A 14,610-nucleotide genomic window follows, 5' to 3' on the forward strand; every position below is an offset into this window, starting at 1 on the left:
TGTTTTTATGTTTTTTGGTAAACTGTTTATCAATCACATTTTGTATGACCAGCAGAGTAGAAAATATTATCCTATTCATACTTTTGCATTACATTGGATACAACAGTGACATATTTGTAACTATTGTTAATACATCTTTCCACCTGTGCAAAATTACAATACACTTGGATATAGGAAAATTTAACCACAGCTTTAAAAAAATTCAGATAATGGGCAAACATTATGTTTTGCCACAAGTATCTCAAATGATGAAGCAAATTTGTAATGATCTAAATTTTTAGCGGAGTTTTGTTGTTCATTCATTTTTCCAGGGTCTCAATGTTCAATTTTAAACCTTGGGCTTGTTCGTTTTTGGGAGCAACAAAACTGAAATTAGTTTTAAGAGTGTTACTTCCCCTACAATCTTTTTTTTCTTCTTGCTTCTTTACAGAGTTGTCTGGAAAAACAAAGATAAAAAACAGACATAATAACGGGGGGTTTTGCAGAAAACAGGTGGGTGTACGCCACGGGGGAGGGTGCCACTACTCACATCAATTTGTACGCTTCACGCATGCCAAACCAGTCATTAGTGTGTTGTTGTTAGAACAGTGGAAGCGAACGAGGCAGGTAGCAGAAAGACAAGCTCACCGTAACCTGTCACACTAATTGGGAGCTTGAATTATTTTTGAATGAAAGATCGGTGGCTGGTGGATGACTGGATAGATAGATAGAGATCCTGAGTTTTTCGTGGAAAACAAAACCAAAGGATTTTGGCCTCCAGCATTAGAGTTACTGGATTATAATAAGCTTTACATACAAATGGTCGATTGCAAGAATTGATTTCTCAACTTCAACTTTATTGTCAAATATGTTAGTTGCACAAAATACAGCACAGATGAAATTACTTCCTCTTCGCCACCTGCAAACATGCAATAAACAAGGTAAAATCCAAAAAACAAATTACAAAGTCAATCAAAATGTATCATAAGTAAGGTTTAGAATTAAAAAAAATTCAAAGGATAAGCCACAATCTAAACAGAGCTGTTATATATTGACTAAGCAGAAAGCAGAGAGGTGGAAGAGGGTAGGTTAGGGAGGTAGTCAAGAATCCTGACAGCCTGATGAAAGAAGATTTCCTTGAGCCTGCTGGTTCTGGCTCTGAGACTCTGCAGTATATTCCCTGATGGTAGCATGTTGTAGAGGCTTTGAGATGGGTCACCCGCAATCCTGATGGCTTTGCGAGGAAGAAAGGAAGTTGTAGATGTCCAGGAAGAGTGTGAGGGGCACACCAATAACCTTTCCTACTGTTTCCATGGCAGGACACGGTGGAGGCGCTATACCACACCGTTATCCATGATGGTGGCCGAAGCACTTTTGCATTTGGTTTCACGCAGAAAGTACAGGCCTTGATGGGGGTTTTGGACAGGGATGGGACGTTATGACTCCAGGACAAGTCCTTGCGCATATGCACACCTAGGAAGTCGATTCTGCTCACCCTCACCACCGAAGCGACGTTGATTGTGAGTGGAGCATGCTCGGTGAGCACCCTCCTGTAGCCGGCTATAATCTCCTTTGTCTCCTCCAGTCAGGTGGAGATTGTGGTAGTACAGCCCAATTAAAGAATAAGAACAGTTGCAAAAATGATTGGTGATGTTAGCACATACTTTTGTAATCAATCCCAAAAAGCAGGACTCAGGCCCCTGGGATTATTGGCGTACCCACGCAAGATACAGACCAGATGTCAAAAAGAGGGAATATAGCCCTCGTTTTTTTGGAGTACCAACGCCCCATGATGGACAGATATACACGAACTTTCTAAGCCTTATTAAGCACAGCTTCAAAAATCAAATCTGAGGTAACTGCTATCGGCACTCAGAAATCCTAAAACTGTGCTACACTATTTATGTTTGTAATAACTGTTTGAAACTTATTCAAATGCATGTTAGACATAGCGACATGGCAGCTGACTGGTTATCACTTCTGTCTTTCAGTACTAAGGTCTTTTAATCAATTTCAGCTTATTATTTCCCTGTGGCTTTTCTCCAGGTCGTTCGGTTTCCTTCCACGTACAAAAATACGAAAACAAACTATATAGTAGGTTGATTGGCAAATCAAAATTTTCCATGGAAATGAGTTTGTGAGTGAATGATCTTCTTTGTGCGTGGTTGGAGAGTAACTTTATGCTCGTCACCACAGTTCATGTAGTGTGAGAACGTTTCATGTAAGAAAAGGCCTGTTTCAAATACAACGCCAACCCAATCCCCAAAAAGATTTTAAAAAATACGAGTTTATTCGAGCGGGTAAGAATTGCACATACTGTACTTGCATGCACCACAAAGGAGCTGGAAAGAGGCTGCAATGATGAATTAAGCAAGAAGATGGCATTAGCTATTAGAGCATTTCCAAAACCGCAGCACCTTTAACCTGACATATCAATGTTTTTATTTTGTATAAATACTGGTGTTTCATAAAGGAAAACAAAAAATGAAAAAAATTAAGATTAAATTGTCCATCCAACTTTTTGCTTACGGCGTTTTGATAAGAGGGGTGGCTGTGCATATCTGATCTAGGTCAAACCAAGTTACAGACCTAGAGATGAATCTGTAGCTCTGCTTCTGAAGGGTCTATAATAAAAGAAAAAGAAACAATCCAATGTTCATTATAATCCATCGATGTCCAACCAGTCGCATGATTTTTTTGTGTGTGTGCAGACAAATGAAAACAAACTCTTTCTCAAGGAAATTGCAATCCTGCATTTCAGGTTTAATGTTTTAGGGACATAACGAGCAAAAACAGTTAAACATCCTTCAGAGAAGGGTACAGAGTAGGCTCTCAGAAAGCCGTAAACAGTTTATTTTTCAAGGCTGGCTCATGTCTATTGTCAGTGCTGAGTAAGATTCTGCAACATGCATTGGAAATACATCTGAAAACAAAATCAGTCAAATGTCACAGCAACCAACAAAATACCTAGTCCAGTATATGCATTAGAAAATAATATGAACACACAATAAACAAGAACCACCATATTGCTAAGGCACTTAAATATGTTTTAACAATGCCAATGCTTACGATTGTTGTCTTTATTATATGAAGCAGACAGCTCAAAATGATATCATTATCAGGATTCAATTTAAAAAAGAGGCAAATCAAGCAAAGTTTTGGAATGTATTATAGTATTCTGATTTTCTTTTTAGTGTCCTCAAGACTAGTGTACCATGTGCTCTGTTGGGGATCTTGAGATTTTGAGGTTTTGGAGACAGTGCAATACTAAAGTCATGATCCCATAAACAGGTAACGTGACAACACAATCCTTCTTTAATCATCACATTTGAGCTATCTTGTTAAAGGTATTCCCAGACAGGCACAGAATTTGTATGTCCCTCCTCAATTATGCAAAAATGTTGCAATATATTCCACATGCTGAGGATTTCAAAAAATTTTGTTTCAAATGTTTCCCATTTGGCTTGTTTTCTGTTGAGGCGTGACATCATTGAAGGAACACAACCCTTTCAAGTTGGTGAATCCTATTAACACAACATGCGAGGCAGCTCGGAAATAGACATCGATTGTAGGAGACAGCAGCTGCTTTCTGCTTATTTCTTCTTGGAGGTAGGCAATTGAGGATTTTTGTATTTTTCGCTGCGCGTGTATATAATATATTAAATTGTCCGGCTATCTCCTCGTTCGTGTCAGGGCTGCCGAGGGCTTTCCTGTTTCATTTACCCTCGGTTCGCGCTCGTTGGCTGCCCACCGCATGTTGTTTGGCCGGCTAGCCTTGCGTTAGTCCCAATGTTTGTGAAATTCCTTCCTACCAATCGAGATGTCCTACCAATGCCTAGCATAAATGCACACGCACAAAGCTGAAAGCAGTTATAACTAACGATTTTTGTCATTTGGCTTTTTTGACTCTTCACTGCTTTAAAATACTCTTTTCTGATGATGCTTTGAAGCCTGGGGTGTTTTTCTGTGGTAGCTTTCTAGCATGGTTTTTGATGACTACGGTAACCACGCAGAGTATGTGTGCATGCCAACCCTCTTTTTATATCATCAATACAAGTTCTGTATGCAGTAATTCTGAGTTTCAGTGTTGCTGGTTTTACTTGGTTATAAAGAAAACAAATTGCTGTCAGGACACCCAATGGTCTGGACAGGGCAGAACACCGGTATCTTTGTGTCCCTTGGTTTATTCCCGGCCAGCTTTGGTTTATTGCTGTTGCTACTTTTTATTAATGGTTACAGGTTAGCCTGACTGCTCAATCCGTGTTTTTTGATCAGCTAGCCTTGCGTTAGCGGCGGTTTTGCTGTTTTCCTTTTTTTTTATTTATTCCCGGCCAGCTTCGCATTTGTCGCCATAGCCATTGCCGATTTTTATTGTTGGTTTCTGGTTTGCTTGGCTGCTCACGGCGTGTTTTTTGTTCAGCCAGCCTTGCATTTTTTTCGCTGAGGCTGTGGCCGCCTTTTGTTGATTGCTCCTGATTAGCCTCCCGTTGCCGATTCCCCGTGTTTTTTTTTTTTTATGCCAGTTAGCCCTTTTGGCTGCTCGCCTTCCACCTGCGAAACAGCGTCTTGGCATTCTCAATGAAAACTACCAAAACCTCGCTCAAAACACTGGTAACCTCTTCGACTAATTAAAACATAAAACTATATGAGGACTGACTTGCTAGCCTCTGGGTGTTCCTCCAATGATGCCACAGCTCAGAATTACAAAGACATGCTGTCTTTTCTCAGAAAATAATTGCAATATACAGATGAAATTCATATAATTTTATATGTTAACCATGTACTATTTCCTCACATCTTGTATGTTTTTAGAATTTGGGATCTCCTTTAAAGTTCAAGTTTGAACTAAAACAATTGTCAGTCATTACTGCATTATTGTAGTTTGTCCATGGGCCCATTCAATACTGTACTCAATACGGTGCAAAATTGAGTATTTCCCATTGCGGTGTGAGAAAGAGCTTAATGGTTGCAGCATGTAGAGCAGTTGGCGTCATGATTCTGATCATGATCTAGAAGGATTGTCTCACGCTGTTGGCACGTTTATAAATGAAACTTACGACACCAACTTGTGTAAACTAAAAGACAAATCTGTCAACCAATTCGAGTTAGACCTAGGGGGTACTGCACGAAACCAACATAAGGAATTACATTGGGATATGTTCATTATCATTGCTGAATTTACCCTCAAGTTGGTTGCTTGAAATCGGGTTAATATTAGCTCGGCTCAGAGACTATGGTGATTTATTCTTCGCAGCTAGCGTGACATTATCCCCATTGAAACATCTGGCACTTCTGTACTATCAATAGTTTGAAAGATTATTTGGTTTTTTAGTATTTTAATAGACTTTCTTGAAATGTTGCATTATTCTAATTATCCTCCAACACGATTTTACGAATTGACTATTTTCTCAATTCATTGTTCTCTGTATAAATGCAAAGGTCATTTTATAGTGCTAAAGTTATTGCCAATTAAGAATTCTTGTGAACTTGCCTTCATAGCTTTGATGAATATGTATCTCATTCCTGTTTTGTTCTTTATGATGGAACAATGAAAAAAACAAAAAAATCATTAAATATGTAATTTTCCTTATTGTCATTGATTACAATGTAGTGAACGTTGTTTAAAAAGGAGATTAAAAGTGGCACTCCAGGATAATCATTTCATAAAAGATTTAAAAGAGAAAACAAAATTAATGTTAGGATAAATAGACAAAAACTTGTCTCTGTCGGATTAGTCGAGAATCCAAACCGGGCCCCCTGTGTGGTAGGCAGAAATCGCACGACTGAACAACTGAATTTGCTTTTTAGAAACCTTAGATTAAGCGGCTGCACAATCGCCAGGCGTTCTCTCTATTCTTTCTCTCTCTAAGTGCACACGTAAGTTTTTAAAAATGTTTTATTTCATGTCTAAAAACTCCCTAAGGAGCTATGTATTGTTTGAAGTGGACAATGTGTGACATTTTCCCATCTAAAATCGATTCTGAGGGTCTATTTAATGATGCTGTGAACTCACATTTATACTAACTATACCCGCCCCGCGCCCATGTGCAACTGATCAAGCGGAACTGCGCCGTACAGACTAGATCAATCTTCGCTTATTCAGTAAGCCTTGATTTCTTTATTACACTTTCATGCAATACCCCCTGGTGTTACACAATTTCAACCACTGTTTTCTTTTGGAGATATGCTTAAGGTGTCATAGCTGGAGCACCCAACTGGCCCTCTCACCAAAATTGCAACTTATCCGATTTTTTGTGTGCGTTTTTCCGTCTAATAAAAAGTAGTAAGACATTGTCAGCACGTTGTCATTGTCTTTGACTCTCGCGTGGCCAGCATTGAGCCTTGAGAAAGTCTTCAGGTTTGGAGCCCCACTCACTAACTGGGTCCTCTTCAGACTCTATCTCCTCCTTTGTCCTGGTGTGGGCAGGACCCTGCTTAGTCATGGTTTGGCTTTTCTGCTTTGTTTTCGCTTCTAACCTTTCGGTAGAAGAACCCACCTGTCTCCTTTCGCCAACCTCTTCCACCTCTTCCTCATTATTTTCATCCTCCTCCTCGTCTTCATCGTCATCATCTAGGACTGCGATTTGTAATCCAGGATGGCCGGTCATTTGGAAAAACGGGGAGGAGTGCGGAACAGACAGTTCCCCCTCGTACATGGAGAACGGGAGGTGCAGGTAGTGTCCTGCCGCCGCCGCTGCGTATATGCAGCAGCACGTCTGAACGCAATCATCACGGAGGTCATCTTGCGCCGAGCGGACCATCCGAAAGCGCTTACGGAACGGCGGCCCGGCTTGGGGAGCGAAGCAGATGGGCGTTGGGACGGACCTGCTGAGTGCATGCTGGGTGGCATTTGAGTTAGGGGGTAAGATGGTGGTAAAAACCGGACTGGGTGGAAAGCTCCATTCGGTGCTCTGCAGCAGGATGTCGGCACGCAGCCGCCGCAAGAGGTTGTTGACGAGGACGGAGCGGCGCAGAAAGAGTTCCGGGTCGTCGATGAAGCGCATCTTTTCCAGGGAGAGGCGCAGTACGTGAGCCCGTTCCTCCAAAACGGGGGCTACCTAAGTGACGGATGACAACCACACAATGGTCATTCATATTTTATTCTTTCATTATTCTGATTACTTCCTCATATGAAGAATATAGTCTAGCCATTTATCTCTCAGGCAAACACAGAAGTGCTGGATAGTGCTTTATCACATCTTGTCAGACTACTGCAATTCCCTGATCTCAGACTTCCTAAAAAAGAACAATGCAAGCCTAAAGCTATTGCAGAATTCAGCAACATGTGTGTTGACTGGGGCGGTCTTATTTGTCTGACCTGCTTATATTATATCATCCGTCACTGGCCTTGAGGTCCTCTGGCAGCGGTTGTTGACCATTTTTAGGACGAGGACCAAAACCCATGACAGGGTGGCATTTAGTCGCTTTGTCCTCAATTATAAAACAGCCTGCCAGGGGACGTTAGTTTCACAGGGACCTTTGATCATAATAGGAACAGGCTCAAGTCACACTTTTCCAGCATGACTAGTAAGCAGTTTTTATCAATTTAGTTTAACTTCTAACCTTTTATCTGATTGTATTTCACTTCTCCTATTTCTGTGTTTTTTATTGTTTTATATTTTAGTATTTCTTTAAGGTTGGGGGGCCTGTGGACTGGGAGGACTAGTAGCCGCTCCCATCTATCAGCCTCCCGGAGGTGACTTTCGTCACATGGTTTACCTGTTCTTTGCCATGTTTATACAATCTTTGTGTATATCACTGTCTGGAATATTGGGTGTTTTTTATTCGTATTTGATTTATGCCGATGTTTTAAAAAATTACAAAACAGATACATAAAGCATTTTCCCAAAATCTCTTCCATTGTTTACATTTAAAAATTCCTGAGAAAATTACAATGACCCATGCTGGGGATTTACAGTGAAGAAAATAGGTATTTGAACACCCTGCCAATTTGCTGTTTCTCCCACTTAGAAATCATGGAATGGTCTGCAATTTTTATCGTAGGTGCATGTCCACTGTGGGAGAGATGAACTTAAAAGAAAAATCCAGAAATCACAATGCTCAAATACTTTTTTTCAAATTATCTGTATCTTTGGAACTGGTTCGCGGGTTACTCAGAGGTTTTATGCCCGTAGGTACAATGTTAGTGACCCAGGGTGTGAATAGTAAAACAAACATAAATCATGCATGTTTGGTTGAGTGTAATTTTATTCTCTAAAGTGACCAATAGTCTGGAATATATATTAATTGCTATAGAGGAAAAATAGTGTAAATCAAGACATTGAAAAATTAAACGTATTACTATGTTCTTTACCTTGAAAGTACAGTGGGTCTTGAACGTGGCCAAAACATATTTGTATGTAATTCAATTGCATTAATGAATTAATCAAAACTGACAGAACACACAGATGTGCTGCTCTTAAGGTTTCCATCATGTAAACTAAAACTTAGCAAAATCCCCAAATCGCAATATGATATATGAAGAGGAAGGGGAAAATACATGCTGAATTGATCACTCAAGTATCAGTTAATGTCACCTATTACTTACAGTTTGGCAGTAAGTCCTGAAACTGAAAGAAGCTTCGTCATCAACCAACTTTCTCTTAAAGTATGCAATTCTTGACATTGAGACATGGTCTGTAATCCGTCGACAGGGAGGTTCTGCAGAAAACAAAAACTGTTTCAAAAACAACGATATGCTAGTTATAATGTTTTATTCCTGAAGAGTAATACATATACAATAAGATTATGCACAACTGATTAACACATAACGGGACTGCAATTGTAGTGGGAATTGAGAAACAAAAGCAGAGGCTGGCGGTAACCCGGTTTCATCACCAACCCTTATGTCGATCTGGGCTGGGGACTACTATAATAGCACACCGCTTTGGTGCAGTGGGCATCAAGCGCAATCTGCATTTTGCTGTTGGTGGCAGGTATGCAGGGGCACTTTTTGGAAGAAAATGGCACCAAATACATCGAGCATTAAACATGTTTGATGATGTTGGCGCCTGGTCGCTGAATTCGTTTCGCGTGCAGGCATCATGGTAAAACTTTATGCTACTCTTTGCTACAAAGGATGTGCTCTAAATGCTATATACTGCAGTTGAGAGTTTTTGTAGGTGGACCAAAACACTGAGAAGGCGGACAGAGGCAGGTGTGCTCAAAAAGGAATGGTATTCAATAACAAAATCAGGAACAAAATAACAAAAAAACAAGTGGTCACAAAACAACTAAATGTTCAAGCAAAAGCAGACATTACATGGTAGATAAAGCCAGCATAAATTAAATGAGTGTGGCAAAAAAGTTGTATATGGAAACCCGAATCACAATGACCCGACCTCGTCTACTGTCCAAGAAGTCCTTAAAAAAGCCCAGGTGTGCAGAAACTGGGCACACATGTGTACAATTCTACCCCCGGTTGGCGCCCTATAGAGGAAAGTAGGGCTAGATCCTAGCACCAGCTCCTACCAAGGGCCAGATTCCGGGTGGCCCAAACCCCCCCAAAAAGATCACGGAGTCTGTGTTAAACACACCCTCTCCACTAGTATGGGGGGCTGAACGTCCCTGTCTTTCCACACCTAAACAGGGCCAGAAGCAATGGACAACTGCTATCCTCGCCGCTGGTACAGGGACCCTCTTACCACTGGGACAGGAATGGGCGAAGGTCCCTATCCTTCTCTGCCGGACAATAACGCTGTTGCCACTAGGACAGAAGCTGATGAGGGACCCTTTCCCTCATCGCCAGGACAGGGAACAGAAGCGGTCGAGGGACTTTCTCCTCGCAGCCGGGACAGGGACGTGGATGCTTCCTGTGGGGTCGTTTGGTGGTCAGTAATATTATTACGTAATGTGGGTGGACCCGAGTGCAGAGAAGCCAGAACTGAGGCAGATATGATCAAAAACAGGATGGTACTTAATAACAAGATCAAGAACAAAGTGACAAACAAGAAAGTGGTCACAAAACAAATAACTAAATGTTCAAACAAAGCAATTTCAGGCGGCCTGTATGATACGTAATCAAAAAAGAGTTAAGCTACTTACTCTGTTGATTTAACTGTGATCTAGTAACACGCTTACAACAGTCTTCAGGTTAAAGAAAGACAATTCTTATTATTTCACTTAAGTAGGACAAACTATGCAAAAGTACAGTGTCATGATTGCTGATGCGGGGCACCTGAGTCTGCTCCGTTGGCGCCAACAGCCGCGGACGCTGATTGGCTGCTTCCTCTTTTTTAAACCCCCGCTTTCCTGAAAACACTCGTCGGATCGTTTGTAAACCTACGCTACACGCTAGGCAAACTTTTGTGACTCCTGACTCCATCCTGCCATGTTGTTCTGTCTGAATCCAGTTGCCGACCTTTTATCTGGACCCGTTTATGTTTTTGCTCCTTCGTCCCCGCCATTGACCTGTTTTTCCTCGCTCTCGACATTGACTGCGCTCGACACAGAAGCGCCACTTCCGCGTTCTCAGCAATCTGCTACCCATGACCGATGATCCCCAGATCTGGGTGCAAGTCCTTTCCTCCTTCTTAATAAAACTGAGTAAAACGAATGCAATTGGGTCCCGTCTCCGTTCCTGGTCCCTGACATGCAAAAGATAAAAATTAGCCAAAGGGACAAAAACAGTTAGCCAGCTTCCGTGTTTAGCCTAGCAGTCCAAACACTTTGCCCTTCTGGGTAGGACAACAGTCTAACAAATCGTTCCTGACTTTATACTGTACAACTAGAAAATTAACCTGTGCCACTTCATGGATAAAACAGGAAAACAATCCACGACACGTGTACATGTTGTCCCCAACAATTACCAATATCATACTATGGAAACAACATTGAAGAATGACAAAATACGGGATTTGAGTTGTTGGATTGACCACGAGAATCATTTTAAATTCCACTCCTGCATACGTGAAAAATTTGGTGAGAAAACAAATAACAAGATAAACTAGCGTGGGTTGCCTGTTTACCGTGTTTTTGACGGTGTTCAGGGTGGCCTGTCAAGCTTACGCCTGGCAGACACGTCTTGCTGCAGTTCTCGCTTTTCCATATGGGCGGATACGTTGGCAGGAGAGGTTCTCCCTCTGGCTCAAAAATAGGATTCATGGACAGGACCAGGGTCATCTCTTTGACTGATTAGGCTCTAGAAAAAAGAGTAAATAAAGTCAGATTGAGTAAAATGAAGCAGAGCAAATTTGTTGTAAAGCAGGGGTGGGGAACCTTTCTGGCCCAACAAGCCATAAAGCAAAAATATTGTAATTATTTTGGGGCGGGAGAGCCGTACCATACATAAATTCAATAAAACCGCCAAATCCACTCTCCAGAAAAAAAGCTAGTTCTTCAGCACATTTTATTCTTCTGCATGATGTTTGATGATTTGATAAAATCTATGAAATAATAATAATGCCAAAGCCTGTGTCCCATATTAATAATATACTGAAGCACTTTTTGCCTCCCTCCCGCAGTTACTTATGAATGTTGAGGCTTATTTTGACTTTCATTTTTTTCTTAAATAAAGGTTTAAAAAATATCTATATATCTATCTACCTTGGTCATATCCCTCAAGAGGGGTGACCGACAACAAGACAAACATACAAAAACAAGGAAAATAAAAGGGAAAAATAAATAGCAAAATAAAAACCCACACACACAAACATTTATGGACCATGGCCAACCCAAATGCCCAAACACCCAAACAAGTTAGGCACCTCGGCACCTAAGTTGGTCATGCTTTCGTCCCTCCAGATGAAACGGGACACAAGAAAGCGGCCGTGTCACTCGGGTCAGGGTGACACAACACACTCTTCTGTTCAACAGCAGGGCTCGACAGCTTTCACTGGTTTACCCCTGCCACATCATATGGGTGCCCAGCCCATCCCTTAGAACGTGTCCACAATCCCACTATCCTTTCAAAACACCTCTCTACTCCTTCCTATCACCAACAAGAGCTCTAGCTTCCATTATATTTAGACCTCTTTCCTGCAGTGCACTCATAACACTATCCATCCACGTCAATCGTGGCCTTCCTCTTGGTCTCCTTCCATTTAATTCAGCTCTGTAGATCCTCTTCAACATTCGCTCCCCATCCATCCTCTCCATGTGTCCAAACCAACCGAGTACTCTCTTATCCACACGCTTGCTCAGTTCCACGACTACTCCAGTTCTGTCTCTCACAATTTCATTTCTCAATCTATCCAATCTTGTTACTCCTAACATACTCCTCAAACACTTCATCTCAAAAACATTCAATTTCCTGGACTAAACTCTTTAGACTGTTGGTATTGTCTCAACTTTGCGGGTATGACAGTCGGCTCAGTAAAAAAACATTACATTACCCTGTTGTAAACGATTGATCGACAAACAACACAGTTTTGGGGTTATACATCTTGAATATTGATGCTTCCTTTTTAAATAGGTCTCTTTGAGGTCCACGAGCGACAAACCTTGGCCGTCCGCCACGATTCAACCCGAAAGCTCCTAAAAGAAGCACTTGTGTTGATCCTCTTTTGGGTTTGACGAGAGAAGACGTGAATGGAATGTGAAGTTGGAGACGGCGTGTCCTTTTGATCACCGTGGCCGTCTGTCATCTGATTTACGGATGAGTCGTCCCCTCTCCTTGTACGATGCAAAGCCAGCTGTTCCGGGCGACTGAGGCTGGACGATCTTGTCACGAACTTGGATTTCCTTCACTCTGATTCCCTCACCAGATACACTCAAAAACAGCCCCGCCACGGCAGACCCGAACTGAGGTGACACCATTCTCGCTCCTGCTGGGCTAGCAGATTAAAGTGTCCGCTTCAATAAGCCACCCACTTGGCATGACTGAACAGCTTGAAGAGTGCAGATTCCTCACAAGCATTTGTTGCTGCTCCAAAGATTATTTGTGTGACAACGCCTCTGTTAAATCTAGGAGCGAATCATGCACTTGCAGAAGTCGATTCTTTCCATACATTTTGGGGGGCTACTGATTTGATCGCAAAAACGTGTTTAATTTTTTCATTTTAAATGCACTTTTGGCATCAAAGAGTCCTCAAGTTTTTACTGAGTGAGGACCTCATCAGCCAAGTGTTTGTAAAGCTACGTATTTTAAGCGGCTTAGCTCAGTCCCTGCCAGCTCAGGGTTTCTGATGCCTATCGTTGTCAATGACAGTGTATGCATTGCAAAAAACATCAACATTTTCCTTAACAATGTTGATACATTTTTAAGTGTAGTAGACACTAAAAATGAGGAGAGAAGACATAAATCATTCTAAAGGCCCACACCTGAGCCGTTTCTTTTTTTATTAAAAACACCTATATTACGAAATCAGATCTGGAATCTTAAAGAACAGCCACATAATGGGCTGATAGTGACAATGGTGAAAACAGGGCGGCTGGATACCCGGGGGCGTGAGCAGGGCAGAATTTCAATCGTTACGTTAATAAATTAAATATTGTAATGCTAATCGTTAACGCGACATTTTTCCATTTATATATATATATATATATATATATATATATATATATATATATATATATATATATACATATATATATATATATATATATACATATATATATATATATATATATATATATATATATATATATATATATATATACATATATATATATATATATATATATATATATATATATATACATATATATATATATATATATATATACATATATATATATATATATATATATATATATATATACACACACACGGCGGCGCAGTGGTTAGCGCATGTACGGTACAGTTCATGTCGTGGGAACCTCCTGCGTGGGTTCAAATCCAGCTCCAGACTGTGCGGAGTTTGTATGTTCTCCCCCTGCTTGCGTGGATTTCCTCCGGGCACTCCGGTATCCTCCCACATTCCAAAAACATTCATTTTCAGGTGAATTGGTCGATCCAAATTGTCCCTAGGCGTGAATGAGCGAGTGAGTTGTCTGTCCCCGTGTGCCCTGCGATTGGCTGGCAACCAGTTCAGGGTGTCCCCTGCCCACTGCCCGGAGATGGCTGGGATGGGCTCCAGCCCCCCCGCGACCCTAATGAGGATAAGCGGTACAGCTAATGAGATGAGATGAGATGATATATATATATATATATATATATATGTGTGTGGACAAAAGACCACGCCTTTAATTATTGACAGGAAGCAAAAAGGTGTCAAATACTGTCAAATTTACCAAAAATCCCAATTCAAGACGTACCCAATGTAAGTAAATTGAATGCTGTTCTTGAACCATTTGGAGAATCTGGATGGTTTTTGCTCTCTTTTGAAAGTTAACCCTCTGCCGTTTTGTCCCCAACTGAAATAATCACTGCAAGTGCTACTAAGTTAGAACACACAGAAATAGAAGTTTTTTGTTCTCGTCTGATTTTTTTTTTTTTTTTGCAATCACATGCCTGGGGATGAGTGCAGCATGTGCAAATTAGCTGGAAAACAGCTAATTTGCCCCATGATGGCGACAAAATATCGTTTAAAGTTAAGTGGATTGTGTCCTGAATCAATAAAACCAACAAAAAAAAGTAAATTTAAGTCAAAGTTGATTAAAATGTCAAAAACTAAACATTAGAATGTTACACATTTTTCTGAGGGTATGCCTCAGCGTTTCCAAAAGTGGCCCTTTGGAGACTCCAAAAGG

The 14,610-nt window shown here is 41.0% G+C and overlaps 1 protein-coding gene across 1 annotated transcript in view; it reads right to left on the bottom strand.

The window, feature by feature from the left end:
- Positions 1–989: 989 nt before the first annotated feature.
- Positions 990–14,610, bottom strand: part of sertad4 (SERTA domain containing 4) — a 36,816-nt gene continuing 23,195 nt past the window's right edge. The window contains exons 2-4 of the mRNA XM_088355154.1: positions 10,947–11,119; positions 8,528–8,640; positions 990–7,037 (exon numbers count right to left, since the gene is read on the bottom strand). Of these exons, the coding sequence (XP_088211280.1) occupies positions 6,285–7,037; positions 8,528–8,640; positions 10,947–11,100 (1,020 nt within the window). The 5' untranslated portion in view covers positions 11,101–11,119 and the 3' untranslated portion in view covers positions 990–6,284. The remainder of the gene's footprint in view (positions 7,038–8,527; positions 8,641–10,946; positions 11,120–14,610) is intronic.

The sequence above is a fragment of the Urocampus carinirostris genome, chromosome 15, assembly GCF_059441175.1.
Source record: "Urocampus carinirostris isolate Australia breed hairy pipefish chromosome 15, RoL_Ucar_1.0, whole genome shotgun sequence".
Taxonomy (NCBI): Eukaryota; Metazoa; Chordata; class Actinopteri; order Syngnathiformes; family Syngnathidae; genus Urocampus; species Urocampus carinirostris.